The 23,215-nt window shown below is 34.8% G+C and overlaps 1 protein-coding gene across 1 annotated transcript in view; it reads right to left on the minus strand.

Moving 5' to 3' along the window:
• Positions 1 to 23,215, minus strand: part of pcdh15a (protocadherin-related 15a) — a 232,779-nt gene that overhangs the window by 197,628 nt on the left and 11,936 nt on the right. Inside the window, exon 2 of the mRNA XM_053502509.1 lies at positions 4,801 to 4,918. Within this exon, the coding sequence (XP_053358484.1) occupies positions 4,801 to 4,894 (94 nt within the window). The 5' untranslated portion in view covers positions 4,895 to 4,918. The remainder of the gene's footprint in view (positions 1 to 4,800; positions 4,919 to 23,215) is intronic.

Raw genomic sequence — 23,215 nt, forward strand, 5'->3', positions numbered from 1 at the left:
TTTTGACAAACTTGTCCCCCTGAGGTACTGTATAAGTATTTTTCAGATCTGAAAGACCCTGTTCCTTTTTAAAAAAAGTTGAAAGAATTTACTCCTTAACAGGAATACTAACTGAGCTTCTGTTCTTGTATTTATAAGCATGACGTGAACTATAATATTGCTGCACTGTCACTGTCCTTGGTTGACTTTCCTCCATTGACTGAGCTCTGGTCTGTGCAAAGCTAACAAACGTCTGCACTATTTTCTACTGCTGTTAAATACAAGATGGATTTTCCAACAAGGCAGACAAGGAAGTGTACATTGACACATCTCTTTAGGCACCATAATTAGTGAATTTTTGTGCCACTGCATTTTGTCCAGATATTCATTATGGATTGTGTTTGTTCTTGTTTGTTTTTCTGTTCCCAACATTTCCAAGTGAATTTTGGCTGCTGCGGCTGATAACACAGTTTCTACAATTTCAATTTTGTTCCTCATTTTTCCAATGAAGATGCTCTCATATTTACTCCAGAGCATGCTATTGCTACAAAACATTGACATTGGTTGGTCAAGCTGCCCTTTGTGTCTGCATGCTCATGGGGGCAGAAAATGTGGATGATGCACTAGAGCGTGTGTTTAATCTATGAGATCTGACCGACCTTTTTCTTTACACAGAGGTAATTACTGAGACATCATTTTGGGGGACACTTTTAAAATTAGAATGGAAAATGTGAGCATTGTTAGGTTTTCATATTCTTATTTTTAGCTCCCTCATTTATCATGTTTACATATGATTAATTGAGAGCTTTGTATTCAGTAAGCATGTTCGGCAAACACATTTGCTTTCATTACATCTGCATATTTAGTATCAATCAGCATTAATATGGTCAAAAGCCAGGCATGGTGTGACATTTTAATATTCGTTTTTACCTCCCACCGACAGCATTTTAATCGATCTATTCATCCAAAGCAGTGTATTAGAATCCTTTGATTTGATTTGATTCATAATAATAATTATTTTTATTATACAATTATTATTATTATTATTATTATTATTATTGCTGCTGTTGCAGTAGATAAGTCTAGATTATCCTGATTGCATTTTTTTTCTTAAAGGAAGTAAGATCTTAAATAATTGATTATGTAATTTTTATACTCTTGCTGTTAACGGTTTGACATGCAATCTATTTTTCAAGTTTACATTAAATTATGCTGTTACAGTATGTCATTATGGTTACATTATAGTTAAAGACTTACTGTACATGAGACCTATTATGTAAAATTCACTTTCTGATCATTTTCTATAGTCACATGGGTTCATCACGGTGTATATACTGTACTGTACAGTGGAAGTCAAAGTTTACCTATTACTGTTGAAGTGCTTTAAACTGATTTTTTTTAACCACTCCACAGATTTCATGATAGCAAACTATAGCTTTATTTTTATTATAATATTTATATAATATACAGTATAATTAATTATATCACCATTCCAGTGGGTCAAAAGTTTACATACACATTTAGGCATTTGGCAGAAGCTCTTATCCAGAGCGACTTACATTTTTTCTCATTACACATCTGAGCAGTTGAGGGTTATGGGCCTTGCTCAAGGGCCCAACAGTGGCAACTTGGTGGTTGTGGGGTTTGAACCTGGGATCTTCCGAACCGTAATCCAATACCTTAACCACTGAGCTACCCTTGGCCCCCTATACACTCATCTGGCTGTGCTGTGTCATAGCTTTAGGAGCTTCTGGTTGGGTAACTCACATAATTTGAGTCAGTGTGAGGTGTACCTGTGGTTTTATTATAAGGCCTGCATTCACAATTAGTGCCTAATTGTTTGACATCATGGAAAAATCTAAGGAAATCAGGCAAGACCTCAAAAAAATGTGGACTTTAACAAGTCTGGTTCATGCAGAGCCAAATGCATGAAAATACGTTTTTTTGTTAAAAAAAAATAAAAAATAAAAAAACAATACTAAAAAAGTATAAACATAATGGGACCACAGGACCACACAGACATCAGGAAGGGGACACGCTCTGTCTCCTAGAGATGAACGTACTTTGGTACTTAAAAGACTAAGATCCTCTAACTTTTTTTCTTTAAATGTGCATACACTTTCTCTGAAGTCCACTCTTTAGATGTGCCTGTTATTCATGATGTTTATAATATTCCTGGAAAGGAAACTGCTTCATCCAGGAGTAGACTTGGGCTCAGCTTCCCGCAGGAGTAGCAATTTCTGCTAACCTCAAAAAGCAAATCTATCTTCTTTTGCATATATAAGATAACAGATAGGCTGTTTTCAGTATAACATGTTTTGTGGCATAATTGTTCAAATGTGGAGCTAAATCTCTAGTTGGCCTGTTCATTTAAAGATACAGAAGGTTGGATGTTTGTTGTGATGAAAAATCAACTTAATTTATTTATTGTAAGTTTTGCATTTATGTTCCATGCTTGATGTCGCTATTACTGTAGGAAATCTTTAATCTCTCATCATGTTCCAGGTCTGAGTCTGACAAGAACGTACAGTATGAGGCACAAGCTTTTCTAGTGAATGTAGGTATTTTAGTGCTTCTCTTGTTTGTTTTTTGTGTGCTCAGTGAAGACCTTCTTGTATTACCAGGATAAAACAGCAGCACCAGGGGAAAGGTCACAGGCATCAAATCCGCTTTGGCGAAGGAGTGTGACAGGGCATGGCTCAGCAGTAGCGGGGTGTGGCTCTGCAGTAACTAATTTACATAAAACCTTAAAACCTGTGTTTTAAGGTAAGAGTGTAACAGAGGGATTTTGTGATATGTTATGTGAGTTTTGTTCCCGCCCGAAGCATTACACACTTGGACACACTTGGACACAGGCCTATAAAATATGGAAGCTTTAATGTTTTGGCACCAGAAGTCTATTATGCAAACCTTTTAATAGTTCTCCTTCCTGCCCTACAAACATAAAACAAATGAACTAAAAATAAATCTAATTAAAATTTTGATAAAATTATTTTCTGTGAATTAGGCTGGCCCGTACATTGTGCAAGCAGGCAGAGAAACATGGTGGTAGGGCGTTAAGACTGAATGCTGTACTTTACAATTCATTTCTCTGATCAAAATGGGTACTCTGGGAAAGTTTCACTGGTATAAAGTGAGCAAAGGAAATGTGGGCATTACTGACAATAATAAAACACGAGAAGTAAATGTCAAACCACCAGAAGTCAAATCACCCTCGCCCACAGACTGCACAATAACTGCTAGTTTCAAATTATCTAAAATCAATAACAATAATCATTGCATGAACAAACAAGGAGAGCTGAGATAAAATGTCAGCCATAGAATCGTATGTCTTATATACAAACCCACCGACCAGAATTGTCTGGCTGTATTTACAGCTCATATACTCCTATCAGCACAGAAACACTTTTAAACATTTATTGCAGTTGTGATTTTTGTCCTTGGCAGACTGGAACAGCAATTCATAAATCATTAGTTTCTAATAGGTTTGTGCTAAGAACAGTGAAGACTACTGAGCAGTTGTGACACTAGTCTAAATAAAGAGAGGGTGAAACCTAACAAGATGTTTTGGTGAACCTAAATTACTTATTCTTGGTCAGTTTTTAAATGCTTTCATCAGTCTTTAAATGAAAAGATGAAATAATATAGAAACACCAAGAAATAAGACAGGCTTAATTAAATCTTTCCGCCATCTCACAAGCTGTGAAAAAGAGATGTATTATGCAATATACCATTAAAAATCCATTATAAGCAATTATGGCAATTACACTGTCTGCATCATTGTTTTCAAATCTATAGAAGGGTGAGTCAAAATTATCCACAGTCCAGTTATATTAAAACTTCTGTTGGCCACACTTGGCTTATCAGCGCTTTTCTTTTAAGGCTACTGTTTCCCCAGTCAGGTGTGAACATTTTACATCAGTTTATTTGTAACTGCATTGGAAGTAAAAACAGATCCCCCACTTGTGATTTGCATGAAAGCATACAGTGAATGTTGTTTTGTTTGTGTTTTTCTTTGTGGGCTGAGAGTGTATCTGGTGCCGAAAAAAATCACAGGAGCAAAAACATAAGCATTTGGATATCTACTAACTAAATTTGGACCGAAGGAAGGTAAAGGTTTCTTTAAGAAAATCTTTACCTGTGATGAGACATAGATCCTTCACTTTTAGCCAAAGATTAAACAAGTATGGAATGGAAACACCCTCAATAACCACCCAAAAAGCATTTTAAAAGTCTACCATCACCAAATCAAATTAATGCTTACAGTTTTCTGGGATCTTCAAGGGCCTGTATTGAACCAATATTAGGAAACAGGTTGTTACAGTGCTCATTACAGTGAGATGTTTATTGAAGAGCTGAAGCCTAATCTTCAAATTAAACTCCTAGACCTGCTATCCATGGGCATTGTGATCTTGCATGACAATGCATGTTCGCCCACACTCCATGTCTTGCGACACTCTGCAAAAACTTATTTTTGTGGTGTTAAAACATCTTTACATCGGAACGTAACCTGAAGGTTCCCCTGAAAGTAGCCCTACAAGGACGAATATCCACTTCTCTTGAAAAAGTGGAGACAGCTCTGTGTTCATGGCTCGCATTCCAGCCTAAAACACTTTTTTTTTTAATTGCCAAGGCATGTTGACAGATGTAAAGTGTATTGAAAACCAAGATGAAACATGATAAATTTGTCTTTTCCTAAAGTTAACTTAAACAAATTTTACAGACAGAGTGTGCATAATTTTTGACTCACCCTCATAGTAGGGATCCTTACACACTCTAAGATTCAAGATCTAGGACAAGCTCAGACATTCTTTGTTTTACCTTCTGTTCCTTGAGCCCTGATGTAAGTAAGGAGCATAAGGAGGACAATCCCAATCCCAAAGCACCTTACCAGCCAAAAGGCCCTCCTCATCATCACTCACAGTTGTCTACTGTCAATCTGAAAATGATAGAAAGACAGATGTCAAATTTCACTTTTCATTACCTGATCTTTACAACTGGATGTGTTAAACATATTAGAACATGGCATGTGTTGTGGCACACCTCCCACTTTTTAAAGAAAAGTATATGAACAGAGAACAAGAAAGTAGATTGAACATACATGATAATAATTTTAAAAAGCACTTAATATTTGGTTAAATATTTATTGTTGGAAAGACAGAAAGATTCTGGCAAGTGTTGCATTCTTCTTTTTGATGCTGTTCTTTCACTTTTTGTTTTTCTTTTTTTAGGGTTTTCCATAATGTCTCCTCTTCAGGAGGTGAAATACTTGTTTAATTAGGTTAGGATCTGGTGATTGCCCTGGCCAGTATATTACCACTTTTTTTTATGAATGTCCTTGTTGGGTTGTCAGTGTATTTTCAATGCATTGTTTTTGTACAGTGTTTTTATGTTAGTCTGTACTCTGAGAAAACACGGTTATGATGCTAATAATCGTTAATAGCTGAATTGTCACAATATTTTTGATCACTTGAAAGAAATGGGTGGGATCAAAAATGGCATGTTCTTTTGAAAAGGACCATAAGAATACTAAGGGGTCATCCTTGAGACAAACTTTCAGGTAAAATATAGCAGTAATAGCAAATAGGTTTCACTTATACATTACAAGTGATTTCAGGGGCAAGCCAGAGATGGATCCTTTTGGGAAAGTCTAAATCTTGAAGTCATTTCAAATCCAAAGTTAAATTTCCCAGCATCTGATGTATGATGGCATATCATATTCTGGCAGTGCACAGTGACAAATGAGATTATTGCATTCATTTCTTCAGATCTGTACAGTCTGCTTGAGTTTTTGGGCTCTCTCTGTGAATGGAACCTGCGAAATGTAAATGATGTGAAAATAAAATTCACATGAGTGAATCAGCTTGATTTGCTACTTGTATTCACAATCACACATCCCAAACTGCTGACAGTGCTTAAGGCAACTGTAAGCTGCTAAAGGTAGTTTAAAATCTTACCTAGATATGTTTGAGCTTTTGTGCAAATTGGCACAACTTCAACTTCAGCACCACCACTGCTTTTCTTGGTCTTTAATCTATAAATAATTTAGATTTTCCACAGACAGCTAAATCAGTTGGAAAAAGCTAAAACATGGTAAAAGTCTCTTTCGCTAGCTTTTTAACTTTTAATCATGTTTGCACACCAAAGTGACACACGCAGGGATTGGGAAATATATCTGTCTTTTAAATCTGACAAATTGTCCAGCTGTCCTGCTCCCATCTTTCTCAGTTCATTATCTGTCCCGATCTTTCTTTCTGGCTTCTTTATATGGCTAGTTTCCTCTGTACCCTGCAGTGTATTTTTACTTACTGTATAATTACTGTCACCTGTTTCAATGTAATCATCAAGTTCTCCCATACCACACCATTGCTGTGTTCTCCACACTGGATTACTGTAGACCCCTGCATCAGCTGTAAAATACATTTTGCTTACAAATAAATAGCCAGCCCCCCAGCTTAAGGCACTTATCACACCCTGCTCTGGACTATCCTGCCTGCAAGCCTCTAGCACAACTTAACGTGACCAACCATCGCTCAGGACAAGAAAGCCATGCATCAAGGAGTCTTTGCACCCAGGTGGTGGAATGAACTTTCCCTGGCTAGCAGAACAGCTGAATCACAGGATATCTTTATACAAAAACTTGAGACCAACCTCTTTAAATGAGCATGGAGAAGAGTACGGGATTCACTGTCATCCATTGACTTTGAATCTATTTAGCTGTCTATATGTCTGACTGCCTGTACTGTATATCTATATAGATAGTTTTTTCAAGTAATTTTTTTGTGAATCGTACAGTGTGCAGAATGATTTTATGCATACAATACTGATTCACAAAAACGAAAAAAGTTGGGTTCGCTGGGTTTTCATAGACAGGGTCACATATTCCAAGATGACAATGCCAGGATTCATCAGGCTCAAATTGTGAACAAGTGGATTGTCAGGACTGGCAGGAGCATGAGACATGATCTCAATTGGCCACCACATAGTCCAAAGATAAGCTCCAGAATGTGGGATGTGCTGATGGAGATGGCTTTCACACACTCTCCCACCATCAATACAAGATTTTGGATGGATGGATGTTCCAAAGTAAAATACACAATTACAATTACAATACATTTTGTTAAATGTTTTATATGGCATCAAATTGGGTTCAGCTAATCTTAAACATAAAGAAAATCAAACAGTATATGCAACAATATAATCTGTAAATGCATTATCTAACTATAAGCCTAAAATCATAAACATGAAAACCATTTTGTAAATTAAATCAATTTCATTAATTAGAAATAAAAAACTTACAACTTTTAACCAAACTTTCGTTGCTTTCAATTTCTGATTTTATGTTTACTTATCCTAAATTTTGTTCACCCCTTAGTTTGTGTTTACAATTTAGGTTTGCAATTATGAGACAACCATGTAAGACAGGCTATGTTTTATAAACACAAACACTGAACCAAGAAAAAAGTAGACCTAAAATAGCAATCAGAAGCGTAAAACAGATCAGCTGTTTGGTTTCAAGGTGTATTTTTTATGTTTTTAACGCTGGTTTTCATTTACAATATGGTTTTCTTGTTAACAGTTAAAATTTGGATAATGTATTCACAAGGTTTTATTTTTGCATTTATGCTTTTTTATTCATTACTTTTATTTTTAAGCTGAACATGATTTAATACAGTATTTTCACTGTATGAATTTAAACATGGCTGTTTGACCTTCCGTAACAACCAAGATGTACTGAACAAAAGTTTGTCTTAATTCTAAATGATTACATTTTTTGCTGAGATTTTCAAACACTAACATTCTATGTACAGTCATGCACTTTTTATAAATCTTTTATTAATTTGGTGTGCAATAGAATTTAAAAGGTTTGCTTATCTTTTAATCTTTTAATGAAAACACACATCTTAGAGCATATTTTGTTCTATGTGGCCAAAATAAATTTATTGCTTATTGATTACGACAACCACAGACATTATGGTATGAATGCAAAAACATAAACCACCATAGTATTTAATTAGCATTGACCAACTGCAGTAAATTCAGTTACTTTTTTTTAATTAGTTGCCCACTCCAGGTTTTACCCATTTAGTCCCTATGCACTGCATTCTAACACGAGTGCCATTGTTTTTCACCTGATAACAAAAAGGGCCATCTTGCATGCAATACACTCAATATGAGTAAGGAAGACTTGCTTTAGCAAAGCACTGACAAATCCTAAAGTCAATGGCATTATTGCTGTCTACATCATCAACCTGCCAACACTGCTTTAATTACGCAAGCACAATGCATTTCCTGAAGATGAAAAAAATAGAGTTTGGAGATGAACCAAATAAAGATTGATGATATAATTTGGCAGATTATGGTTTCTTCACATACTTCACTTACTGTTCAGTAGGTATAATTATATTTTCTTCCACAGGTTCATGAATCAGAAAAGAATAATTCAGTAATTATCTGTTGCGGTAGTATGCATGGACATTTTGCACAGGCATGTAATAACATGCGTATATCCACAAGCACAAGGTATTAAAAACCCAGTTTACAGAAACTTGTTTAGCATTCAGTCAGACATAATGGTACACCGTGTGCTCTCACCATCAAGCTCTCTATTCCTATATCATCCATCTGGCAGGTCACACTAAGGTAAGCTAATATGAGTGAGGACTGCCAAAGACAGCACTTGTATTCATTACCCACTGTGAGATGTAATCAGAGAATGTGGGGAGCTGGAGTCTCTAATAACTCAAGTGATTAACTAATCCAGTGAGCTGGACTGTACCACCACAGCGGGCCTGATCATAATCAGCCACATTAAAGACGGCACTCCTGTCATCATTTGCAACATTCAAACAGATCACACACTTCATCTGTAGCCACATCCTCATATATATCTCCTAAATTTTTTTTTTACTTATTGAAGACATATTCTGAGATGTATCTTTTAAATTATTCATTTGCTGATTTTTGTTTTGTTTTTCTGAAACCATGTACAAGCTCTGTTTTTGACAACTGTCTGTGTTCTTTAACCTTTATATTTTGCACGTTTTGCGGAATACATTGTATGGTATGTTTGATTACAATTTAATTCTGACCATGCTTTTCCTGCTCATATTTTATAAATGACAGCTAGCATCTAGGGTGACATAGTGACACTGCTGTTAGCATTGCATCCTCTAGCTCCAGGGATTGCTGTTCAAGCCTCACCTCAGGTTACTGTCTTAGTGTCATATGGCTCACATATTATAGTAGCAGCAGCAAAAGAATAGTGTTTGCAGAAATAATTAAAAGTAATAAAATAAATGTACTCCGAAAAATCATAAATATTAGTAAAAAATAATGTAATATCTTTAACACCTGTTGAAAACATAAGTTACAGTGCAAGTACAGTAGTAACAGCAGATATGCAGCAAAGCAGATCAACAGAGCATCCAGGATATGTTTTGTAACTTCATGTATATATTCAACCCCTGGCAAAAAATTATAAAATCATAACACCAGGATTTCTACAAAAATTAGCCTGCAAACATATTTTGTTTTATAGCTGAACATTCAGGAACATTCAGCCACTCACTCACTCACTTATCTTTTATGCCGCTTTATCCTCTATTCAGGGTCGCGGGGACCCGGAGCCTATCACAGGAGGCTTAGGGCACGAGGCAGGGTACACTCTGGACAGGGTGCCTATCCATTGCAGGGCACACACTATGGTCAATTTGGGAATGCCAATTAGCCTAACCTGCGTATCTTTGGACTGTGGGAGGAAACCAGAGTAGCTGGAGGAAACCCACCAAGCACGGGCAGAACATGCAAACTCTATGCATTCAGGCCACATGAAGTAGAAAAAAAAAAAAATATATATATATATATATATATTGTTTCACTCAGTGTTAAGAAAATAATTATGAAAGCATCATCAACAAAATATCATTTAGTCCTTATTTGCTCTCTTTCAGGCTTTTATAAGAGATTCATTCTTTGAGACGTGGAACTATAATAATTCGACAACAGGTCTATATCAATCTTGTTGGTTCCAACCTTCATAAATAACAGATAACAGATTAGCTATGCAGAATGGCACCATTTACAATGGGGAAAATAATGATTTGATCCCATGCAAGTTTGCCCACTTACAAGGAAATGAAGGGTCTATATTTTTATCATTTATTTATTGTAAAGGATAGAGACAGAATATCACCCAAAAATCCAGAAAAAGCACATGGTTCAATGGTTAAATTAATTTATATTTCAATGAGTAAAATTTTGAGTATTTGATCCACAAGCAAAACATGACTTGGTGAAGAAACCCTTGGTGGGAGTACGGAGGTAAGACATTTCTCGTGGATGGTTCCCAGGTTTGCACAAATCTCAAATCTCTTTTACTATTACTTACAGATATTCTTTACATCTGTAAGGTTTCTTGAATGTTGCTTGGGAACTCATAAAAATCTTTTAGAAGAGAGTTCCAGCTCCCTCTACATTTTCTGAAAGGTCTGGGGACTGGCAGACTGGCTAGGCCACTGCATGACCTTAATGTGCTTCTTCTTGAGCCACTCCTTTGTTGCCTTGGCCATATGTTTTGGGTCATTTTCATGACAGACAACCCATCCACGACCTGTTTTCAGGAGGTTCTCATCCAAGATTCTATAAAACATGGCCCCGTCCATTAGCCAATTCAATCCATGGTGGTGTATTGTGTTACAGTACCAATGGTTTGTTTGATGACTGTGGTCCTAACTGCCTTGAGATCATTTACAAGCTCCTCCTGTGTAGTTCTGAGTTGAGCCCTCATTTTTCTCATGATCATCCTTGAATGGAGCTCCAGCCCGAGGGTGATTGATGGTTATTTAGTATTTCTTCCGTTTGCAGTTGTCTCCTTCTAACCAAGCTTCTTGCTGATGATCTTGTAGCCTTGCAGGTTTGCATTCTTGTCATTTGACAGCTCTTCGGTCTTCCTAATAGTGGTATGGTTTGAATTGAAGATAAAGGTTCTGTAAACAGGTGACTTTTAGGTGTGGCTGTTTGGAGCACCTTCTTAAATTAATCTGTGTACCACTTGAATTAATGTTGGTTGATAGGGAATCACATACTCATTTTACTCACTGAAATGCAACTCAATTTATAACCTTAATATATTTTTTTTCTGAATTTTTGATTGATATTTTGTCCCTATCCTTAAAATAAAGCTGTGATAAAAAATATATACCATTCATTTCTTTGTAAGTGGACAAACGTACAAAGTCTACAGGGGATCAAATGAGTATTTCACCCACTGTAATTTATTGTATTTATTTATTTTTATAATGTTATTGTTATTGGGTTGACGAAAAGCTTTAACACTCTTTGCTCTGTGGCAAGATGCATTATCATCCTGAAAAATGACTGCAGTGTTGTTCATGACATCGTATGCAAATAACCGTGTCGGAAAGATGGTTACCTAACTGCAGGGAGACTTTTCGGTCATGCATATGCCTCAAGCTAGCAAAAAATGTAATCAAAATCTCCCCTGCACCTACAACCAAAATTAATTTATTTACACGTGCATATCTTCACGGCGAAGTTATAAGCATGATTTATTTGGCCATTGCCCATTTTATGTTTCATACATACTATATAAAGACAGCATTAGATTTCTTTTCTTTTGTTGTGAACCACAACATGACCTATCCTAGACCTAAATTATAATATATCTAATCCTTATAATTAAGAAAGATTTCAAGGTATGGTATCTCACTTACTAATTAGGCTTTCTAGCTATGATGAACTAAACACCATCTTCTAAGCATATTCTAACCCCTTTTTAACTACAAAAGAAAATAAGTGAAAAATCTGTTTTAAAACAAAAGTTTTGGTCCTGTGATAACTAGGGCTGCACGATTTGATAAAAATTTCACATCGAGATTATTTTAGCACATAGTGCAATTGCAATTTATATTTATATAAATTATATAATTATATAGTATTTAAAAAAATTTATATGGACTAAAAGCAAACAATGGCACTAGAAGTATTGAACACAAATTATATGTTTATTAGTCTCTGAAATTCCTCTTTCACAACATGTTCACCATGACCTAAGTAATATGTGACAGCATCTATGATTTCCTTGTCCCCTTGACATTTCCATATTCTGTATGATGCCTGCAAGTGCTTCGTATTAATTATTTATATTAATATTCGAAAAGCACTAAATTATCCTTTTCCAGTCATAAAAACCACACACACCACTAGTTGAAAACTAACATTCTGTAGGACAGATGAATGCGACTTTTGAATAGACAATTTTGACATTTTATTCTCTAAGTCCATAAGTCATGTTGAAAATACTTTAGGCAAAACTCCATATTAGTCAATTACTCTAAATTTTTTGAGTTTTTGCAAATAAAAAGTTGTATAGTGTCGTTTTGTGATTTCGATTTCTATGCTATTAACTGTGCGGTACTGTTAACGACACATGAATTGTTGTGGTAATTTGTTTTGCATTGTTTTCTTGTGTTTAATGATAAATGATGGTATGATGATGTACTGTTTTATTTGGGGTTCATTATTGCACTTGCCTGAATTACATTAGTAACAACTTTAGGAAAATAAAACCTTCCCATTTATTGTACACTTGCCATTTTTTCCTTCTGTTAGTTGAATATCCTTACAGGAAACCCCAGGTTTGTGTGTAATCTCATACCTTAAAATAAATAAATTAATTAATTAATTAATAAATAATTGACGTGATGGTCCCTGGAGAATGTTTTACAGTTTCCTGTTTCATTTGTATGTGTATGTGCATTTATGTGAGAAAAACAGCAGGGCAATGAAGTACAGTAATACAAAGGAATACAATCAGATACAAAGGAAGTTGATGGCCCTGTAAACCTGGTACAGTACTTGCACAGTTTTTTCATAAATTAAGTGTTAAACAAGCAGTCAAGTCATCGTTTGTGTTTTACACAACATGGCATCTGTTCCTGCAGACTTGCTGACTATGTTTGCAGTAAATAAAAAAATCTGATATAACAGAAGTCAATCCCTCTAATTTTCTCTGGCCATATGTCTTTTAAAGTTAAAATGGTCTGTAATTTAAGCCAAAGCTCCATCATACATAATATTTCTCCTGAGTCCATGAATTTTCCCTTGCTGATATTTGCTTGTGCCACATGTCGTAATTATTAATTTGCTAATAAGAATTTCTTGACTTAACATTTTTCCATGACATTGTGGCCATTATTTATTCTCCTTATTTGGGTTTTAGTGCTAGGTCAATCTTAATTTTTCTTAGCTTATTATAGTGCACTTTACTTGCTTTTAATTCAGATAATGTGTTTACATGATCTAATATAATTCAAAGCAGCTGCATATTTGATCCTTGAGAGCAGTTTTAATTTTAGATCAAGAAACATACAATTTTTAGACTAAATAAAGCATTACAGATTTAGGTATTAGCATGAAACTTGCTGGTTGGTTCCAAATAAAAACTACATTTAAACAAAAAATAATTACCCTTGTGAATATAATATAATAATTTAATTCTTGCTTAATTTTTTTTAGGTTCCCAAAAATTTTTAAACCAAGGACTCCTTTATTGTAAATAAATACAGCTATGTGTTAAATACAGCTAACCCTTCCTTTACAGCTATGTTTTCTAAACTTAAATATTTTTTTTCTTCCTGCCCAACAAAATGAATTACTGTATGAGCACCCTGTGTATAAAAATATATGCAGTTGTCATGGTAGTACCACTGAGATGCAAACCTATAATCCCCATCATTCTCATTACATCATGATGGACGGCATCCCAACATAACCAGAACTATCAACTACCCCTTGGGTCTGTCTCCTTGAGAACATCACTCTGCCTCCATGCTCCAATTAGGACCATTATCTGCCCTTATAAGACACATCTTGTATGATTTTCCTGTCTCATTGTTTAGCTTCTGTTGCATTTGTTATATTATTTGTATGTAATGTAATTTTGTGTGCCACATTTTTGCTTGTAGTCTGTCTGTTTTTGCCTTGGATCTAGAATTTGTGTTAATGATCCTGGGTTTCACAGTTGCATTTGTTACCATTTGTAATATTGTCAATAAATTATGTATAATTACATCGACCTTCAACTCGCATACTGTGAGCTTGAGCTTTCCATTTACAAAAATCATTTTTATTATAATTGTCATTACAACCATAAACAGACACTAGTCATGGTCCCACACATATCTGTGGTATTATTAAGGTTTAAATATGCTAATAACAATAATTAAATACCTAATAATGAATAAAATAATTCTATAATGGTGGGATGTGATTTTTCATCACAAAATTAAATGACTACAGCCACTCTTTCTATGCCTCACAATCCCCTGAGGCTACCAGGACATTTTGAAAACCACTGCTTTAGTCCATATTGTTGTCACCACAGGAGAAGTTAGAACAATTCCTTAGACATTAGCCTTCCCCTTAAATTGCTTTTATGAGCTTTATTAATAAGTGCCCTTAAATATTTCTGATTTTATTCAATTAATCCTGTGATTCAACTCCTTTTAATTTACAGCCTTTACACTTGTACAAGTCGTATGAGCATGTGAAATATAATTTGACAGAAAGGCAGTCTTTTCTTTAAATTTTGTGGAGCTACTTTTAGACAATGTCTATTGTTAAAACCGCTATATGAATAAAATTTAATAGAATGAAACTAAAATATTAAAAAATGTCTTCTGACTGCCTTTTACGAAGATACCATAGTGAGTTTGCAAGTTAATGTATGCTGAAAAACAGGTTTATTTTGAAATGCCATGATAATCAATGAAATAAAGTCCAAATGAAGCTAACTATCTAAAATACATTGTAAACAAATGAATGTTAACTACATTAGATAAAATAGCAGCCAGTCAGCAGCTATTATCCTGTCTTGAGATGTGTTTGTTTATTTAAATAAAAAATTCACGTTGAAACCTGTATGATGTAGGATTTTACTACTCATCAGACCCAGCACATCCCATCACCAATACATGTGTCTCACTAACCACTCACCTGTTTTCTCTAAGCAGTATCAGTATTTTAGCTTTGAGATTTGTGTCTCATTGTCAGCCTTTTATCTTTTGATTATACATTGTAATTTTTTACCTTGTTTGTTACAATATCATGTGCACCACACATAGTGATTAGAATTTTAGAAGAAAGTACAGAAGGTAGTAAGCATTACAAGCTAGGTTTAGAATAGTTATTAGATAATTCACTGTGTGTCTCAATTGTGATGCCTTTAGAATCCTTTCCTACCTGCACCCTGACCTACAGACAATCAGAGGTATCCGTTACCCAATACATGTCCAAGGTTGTACAGTTTATTAATCAGATCTTGGAATAAAAGCTTAAAATTGGGTAATTGAGATTAATGTCTTATAGTAAAATGCATTGAGTATTGATGTACTCAAGTATTGATTGAGAGCAAAAAGTATACATAAATTTTGCATCATGAAAAAAATTTAGATGCTAGTACAAAACATTAGGTAAATGTGCATTAAACCTATATTTAAGGATTATGTGGCAGTTATTAACAGTGTGTTTCTTGCCCTGGCATTGCCACTTTGAGCTCTTACGTTATGACAGTGTTTTAATTAGGTGCCAGGAGCAAATTAAATTTAGACAAGGCAAATTGTTCAACTCAAATATTACAGTCAGGCTTTCAACATTGTTGTTTCAGCAAAACTAATCTTTAAAGTGCTGGATCTGGGAGTCAGCACTAATATTTTCCAACTGGATCTTAGGCTTTTTATGAGCAGACCTTAATGTATGCTCATAGGCAGTAACATTTGTTCCACACAGATCCTCAAAACAGGCACACAACAAAGTGTGCAGAGTCTACCTCTGTTTTGTTCACTTACGACTAAGGAGCCAGACACAGCTCTCATTCCATCATAAAATAAACTGACGACACTGTCTTAGATGGCCTGATCTTTTACAGTGATGAGACAGCTTACACGGAAGAGGCTGAAAAACTAGACAGAGTGCCGTCAGGACGGTAATTTATCTCCCTATATCAGGGCACCTAAAAAGTTATTTTTGTCATTATTTCAGGAAATTATCAAGTTGTATTACATACAGTAGCAGAGGATGCTGTGTATAGTTGGTCATTTCAGAGCCACTGAAGCCACCATGGTCAGTGACTTCATGTGGACACATTTTATTTCAGCTATAATCAAAAGGCCTACCAGTGTACCTAACAAGTCTGTGTGAGAGAGAAAGGGGCTGAGTAAATAAATGTGCTGTGTGCAGTTATATAATGAAAGAGGATAGTATTATGTAAATTGCAAAAAAATAAAATATTAGAAAACAAATATGTGGAGGTCAGTGTTGATATTGTGGCAGATTGACACAGATTGTGGCAGATGTTTCCCATCCCAATGAATGGGAAACATAGATATGTGCTGTCCATATAAGGGAGAAGCACAAAAAACAAAGAAACACAATGACCCAAATCCTTTTTTTGTTTGTTTGTTTGTTTGTTTGTTTGTTTTTTTGGTAACAGGAAACATAGATATAACAGGTTATAAATAGTCTTGATAATCAAGAGGTTGCATAAAGCAAGTGACCCTTAGTAGTAACAGATCAATAACATGGCAGCTGGAATCCAAGACAGACTGTAAGAGGGATAATATGTGAAGCTTTGTCCTTCTAATGTCTGGCACAATCTACGGCATTCTGGCCATAAGATTTAAAGATAGAATAACCATTGGCTTTTTAGATTTTAAATGAGGTGACAATTTTGCTGGTAGCTAACCCTAACCTTAACCCTTGCCTCTCAACTTGGGATGGTATCCAAGTGTCCAATACAAAAGAGAACTCTTGCTGCTGGAAGTGATATCACTCCACAAGATGAAAGGTATGTGATACAAATTGTGTCTTTACTGTAGGAAAGAAGACTTCACAGCTAATGTATGCATGCTCGGAAATAACCACCAAGAGAAGCTGCAGTTCAACTGTAAACATTTTACTGGGTTTCCGCAGTGTCCTGGTCCTCTCAAGGAAGGTCAGTGGAGAATTTTTGGGTGACATAATTTTGTCCTTTTTACTTAGATGACATTTTCATATGTTTTAAGTTGCTCCGTGAACACACAAGTCATGTCAGGCAACTCCTGCAATGCATCCTGAATCAATTGTACATAAAGCCAGATAACTTCAGAGCTCTCCTTCCTGGAGTTTACTGTCTCAAAGGGTAGTCTCCAGATGGACCCCAGGAAGATTAGAGAAGTCAGAGACTGGGCCCTCTTCTTTAAAATTTATCCAGCACTTTCTGTACTAACTTTAACTGGAAGTTCATTTGTAGTTTCAGCTTTGTATAGTAGTGACTTCATTCACAGCCCTTGCACCCATGTCCCCTTGAAAATGAAAGAATAACTTTGGCAACAGGGAACTGCTAGAGATCAAGGTTTGTCTAAGAGGAGTCCAACTATCATTTACTGTTGACCACAAGAGTCTTAAATATATCCAGCAGGACAAGAATCAAACCAGGGGTTAAGATTTCAGTTTACTCATCCCTGAACATTCATGGTCTTACATATCACTACAGCAGGGACAGGGCTTTTTCTTACAAAGCCCCAAAGTTATGGAATAGACTTCCAATTAATGTCCGATCAATAAATCAGACACAGTTTCGGTGTTTAAGTCTCGGTGAAGATCTTGTCACATGGATGCCCCATGTGGTCTGCTTGGGATGCGTGTGGTGACTGGGGACGGTTCCCTTTTACCATGAAGATGATCCTGGCCTCGGCTGATGCAGACAACTGTTCTCTGAGGACTTGTGACTGCAGTCGCTCAATAGTTCAGGAATGGAATTTCCAAAAATCTACCTGATAACAAACTGGACTTTAAAACTGTTCTACTAAACTTCCAGCCGCCTAACACACAGTATGACTGCACAACAATTCCTGCTATTTGTTATTACTTAAATGAGGATGGGTTTCCTGTTGTTTCTCTGAGTTTCTTCCTATTGTTATCTCAGGAAGTTTTTTCTTGCCACCATCACCCTCTGCTTGCTCATCAGGAACAATCTGATCATTTTAAATCATACACATTTTCTCATATCATACACATTTTCATAAATTTCTTTTGATTGTGTGACCATTGTTATAATGACCACTGTTAAAAGCGCTATACAAATAAAATTTAAAGAAATTGAATTAAATATCACTCCTGATTGTCTAACAGGAGTACTCGCTTCTTATAGTAATTCTGTTATTTTAGTAGTATTTGATAGATTCTCTTATCTCAATTAGGCAAATTCCCTTTTTGCTCAAGGCACCACTAAACAAATTGTGTATCCATGTGTTCCGAGTCCATGGTCTCCCACAGGCCCTGGTGCGTGATCAAGGACAGCAGTCTACCTAAAAGTTCCTGAAGGTGTTTCTACAGCTGATAAAGGTCTCTTCTTTGCTTTTAGATGGCCAGATTGAGAGGTGAAACAAGGACCAGGGGACTATTCTGCACTGCCTGGCCTCCACTAATTCACAGATGTCAAATCTTCTCCAGAAAGGGTCAGTGTATGTGTGCAGATTTTAATTCCAACCAAGCAGATGCCACACTTGATTCTACCTGTTCGTGTACTTGGCCTTCAATACACTATCAGGTGTGGCTTTTACTTGGTTGGAATTAAAAACCTGCACATGCACACACTGGCCCTTTTTAAAGAAGATTTGACACCCAAGTTCTTGGAGCAACTACATCCAAACATCCCTACATCCCAGTCTTACAAATATAGGTTAGTGTTACTTAACATTTAACTACAAATGAATGGTAACAGACAAATGTTTTTGGACAATACTGTATCACATTATGTTTAGAGTCAAAATTTTTAATTTGCTTAATTAAAAAAATTAATTATAGTGGATTGCTTCATAGCCACAAAAAATGTTTACTTAACATTTGTCAGGTGAAAAATCACTGCCCTTTTTTCCAAAGAGTGTTTGAAAAAATTTATATACAGCAACAATAAACTTGCATTTCCCACCTCATATTATGTCATATTATCTCAGACTTTAATAATGTCCTGCATTCTCATTCTCCTTTGCTCAAATATAAACACATTTTTTACTGTACATTAGAGGACATTTTGTTTTAGAATTAGATACACAAGCACCAACATTAACAACAACAAATCCTTCTGATATATGCTCAGATTGCATGTAACAAATTGATGTGTTGTGTATGATTCATGAATAAAGATTTTAGAAGATGAAGATGAAGATTTTAAACCAGTGACGAGCTGTGTATGATCATGGTTCTTTTATTTTCCACCCTTACTTACCCAAGCCGAAAGTCCGTAAATGCTGGAAATGACAGGTGTAGTGGTTTAGTTAAAATAAATATAAAAAGCAAAACATTATGATTATGAGCCCATCCTGGTGAATGGAACCTTTTACATTCTAGATGGGATGCCTGACCGCATACACCATACATACTCACATGCACTTTCACACACTCATTTACAACCCAGGGGCAATTATTTCTGGGAGATTTGGGGGGATGGAGTGCTTATGACAGGAAAGAATATTCAAAGTTATCTTAAAAAAATAATTATTGAGGAAAGTATGTAATACTTCATGTGCTTTACACCTGCTATTAAACATCACAGGCACCTAACTTTGTTACTAAGGTGATAGTTTAGAGATGTATTAGTAAACTTGGTTAAAAAGAATTAGAAAAAAAGACTTTTTACTATTTAAAATCACTTTCAGACATAAATATACAGTTAAACCTTGGATTGCGAGCATAATTCATTCAAGAAGAAGGCTTGTATATCAAATCACTCATATATCAAAATTTCCCTATAAGAAATAATGGAAACCCTGATGATTCGTTCCACAACCCAAAAATATTCATATAAAAATAATTAATACAAAATAGTTAAAATTAAACAAATTAACGTGCACTTAACAAAAGAATCATGACTGGTAATGGACGACAGAAGAAGCAGGAGTAAGGGGGCTACTGTGTAGGACGACTTTCACACACACACACACACACACACACGAACGGAATTACTCCGACAGAGTCTCTGGTTACTGAAAGCTTCTTCGTTTTGCGTGACTTTAACAGAAAACCTGTCTAATGACACTTGCTTTCACCTCCTTTTAACGATTTTACGGAAATGTGACATTATATTGTCGTTAAATAGATTGATGTCACGCACTGCTACAGGCTTTTTAAAAAAATAAAATTTTACACATGGGCTGTAGTTGCAGTACCATACACTAAAGAACAGTTACTACACTTGGAGACAAAATAATAAAATAGTATAGAGTTTTAGCCGGCAATGGTGAATGGCACAGTGGATTTTGTTCACCGACAATGTTTTCTGGAAGTATTCCTGAGCCCATGTTGTGATTTCCTTTACAGTGCCGATGCAGTACCGTCTAGGGGCCCGAAGATCACGGGAATCCAGTATGGTCTTTCGACTCTGACCCTTACGCACAGAGATAATTCCAGATTCTCTGAATCTTTGGATAATATTATGCACTGTAGATGATGATGACTTTAAACTCTGTGCATTTTTTTCTCTGAGAAACTCCTTTCTGATATTGCGCCAATATTTTTTTTTTGCCGAAGCATTGGGGGAATTGGTGATCCTCTGCCCATCTTACTGTAACTTCTGAGAGACACTGCCACTCTGAGAGGCTCATTTTATACCCAATCACATTGCCAATTGACCTAATAAGTTGCAAACTGGTCTTCCAGCTGATTCTTAAATGTACATTTAACTTTTCCGGCCTCTTATCGCTACCTGTCCCAACGTTTTTTTTTTTTTACTAAGCTCTCAAGAAATCCAAAATGAGCCAATATTTGGCATGACATTTCAAAATGTCTCAATTTCAACATTTGATATGTTATCTATATTCTATTCTGAATAAAATATTGAAATTTGATAATATACTTTTCAGAAATATTTTATAGGAATATATACTTTAAGTGAAAGCTCAGAGTAATTACTTAAGCACACTTGACCAAATTTTAAATATTCTTCTTCTTCTCTGTCTTTCTCCTGTTCCGTTTCAGGGGTCACCACAGCAAATCATCTGCCTCCATCTAACCCTATCCTCTGCATCCTCTTCTCTCACACCAACTAACTTCATGTCCTCTCTCACTGGATCATTAATCTTCTCTTTGGTCTTCCTCTAGACCTCCTGCCTGGCAGTTTAAACCTCAGCATCCTTTTACCGATATACTCACAATCTCTTCTCTGAACTTTACCAAATTTTAAATAAAAATTAAAAAATATGCTTGAAATAATAATTGAAACAATGTATATAAAGCAAAAGTATATAAAGTATATAAGAATACAAATTTTTATATTTTGTGATCTCAGGATATTATCAGTTAAATTTGAATATACTTATTTAAATATATGATTATATTTTAGTGCACTATTCTTTCATGTGCAAAACTATAGTAAAGTTTTTTTTTAATCTCATTTCAAATTCAATCTGTTGAACTCATAAATGAAATATACCCTATCATTACTGATGTAATGTGTTTCAAAAACATGTTATAGTGTAGAAAATGTATTCAGCAATGTAAAATGTCCTAAAAACCATTTGGACTGGTAATACTTTTGAAATACAGTTGTATAAAAGACTGGGTATACTACATGATATAATAAAGTATAGGTTTATTAACCTCAAAGTGTACTTTTTTAGTAATTGGAATTTTCCAGAAATATAGCAGCATGCTTCTGCTGCAATAAGAATACTGTATATTTATAGTATATTACTTTTGTATTGGTAAAGCAGCAAAAATTGCTGTAATGTACTTAATAATGTAATAACTTAAATTAATAAAATAAAACTGAATACAAGATATACGTTAATTTCATTAACTACTCTGTCAGTTATGTACATTAATACACACACAGCAATATATACTTTAAGTGTACTAGTACCAAGTTAATTAAACTAAAAACTTATATACACTTAGTAAAATTAGTTGTTTCAAAATAGCAAACTTCAAGTATATTAGTCATTAACCTGGCTGCAAGTAAGTATGATTTGGGATATCACTTGGGAAGACATTTAGAAAATAAGAAAACAAAGGGAATGTGTTTTTAATTTTTTTTTTTTTTTTGCATGCAGTGACCACAAAATAAAGACCTGTGTTACTTTCCAAAACTATCCAAAAGTGAATTTTGCATAATTGATCCCCTTTAAGCTTACTCTATTATGTGTGGCCCATTTCGTAGTTTATTCTACAGTAGTTGTATTAAAAGACATTTGCTAGGTCTTGTGGTTGTGTTGGATATTTTTGGATAGTGGAGTGCATTCGTGATGTGTTTTTTCTGATGTGTCATGATCCACATATTTCTCAGTAATAATGAAAGTAAGTGTAAGATTAAAAGCATTATATATTACCTTTATAATTAAACTCCTAAAATAACTGCCCTATTATTAATTTATTTAAAAAGCACATTAATTATAACAATCAATGAATGATTTCGTCTTTACAGTGAAACAAAAAGGCAAAGATATACTAAAAAAGGCATGCTATACCCAGTGAAAAAAAATACACTTTAGTGTATTACAAATATATTGAAATCCTCGATAGTACATTGCAAATATACTAACAAAAAATTGTACCATCAGTTAATATATAAAAAGTATACTAACATCATGCTTTTACCAAATTTTGGAATTATACTTTAAATATACTTAAAAATAATTGTATTATAGTAGACTTTTCAAAAATATATTATTGGAAAATATACTTTAAGTGAAAGGTTTGTTTAATTTCCAAAGTTTACTTATTTAAACTTGTTTTTCAATGTATTTTGGTATTTTTTAAAAATATGCTCAAAATAACAAAAATGTACAAATGTACAGAAAGTACACATTAGAATAATTTTTTTTTAATATAAAGTAGTCTCAGTATATTATCAGTTAAATTTAAATGTACTTATTCATATGTACTTATATTTAGTGGACTACTCTCTCGTGCGTGCGCTTTTGATGCATTTAGACTCATTTTTGCACGCTGAAGCTCTTTGTAATTAAGTATATAGTTATAGAATGTATTGTCTAATAAAGCTATAGAATGTGTTGTCTAATATGTTGCTGCTAAATCGTATGTACTTTGCTTTGGTATAAATTGGTATATATTAGCCTCGGCCTGTTTTCAGTCTTTGTGTAACAGCTACTGTAGAATCAACACACCAGGTTTAAACTAATACTGTACCTGTATATTCTAATACTAATGTCTGTATGTG

The sequence above is a fragment of the Clarias gariepinus genome, chromosome 8, assembly GCF_024256425.1.
Source record: "Clarias gariepinus isolate MV-2021 ecotype Netherlands chromosome 8, CGAR_prim_01v2, whole genome shotgun sequence".
NCBI classification, from domain to species: domain Eukaryota; kingdom Metazoa; phylum Chordata; class Actinopteri; order Siluriformes; family Clariidae; genus Clarias; species Clarias gariepinus.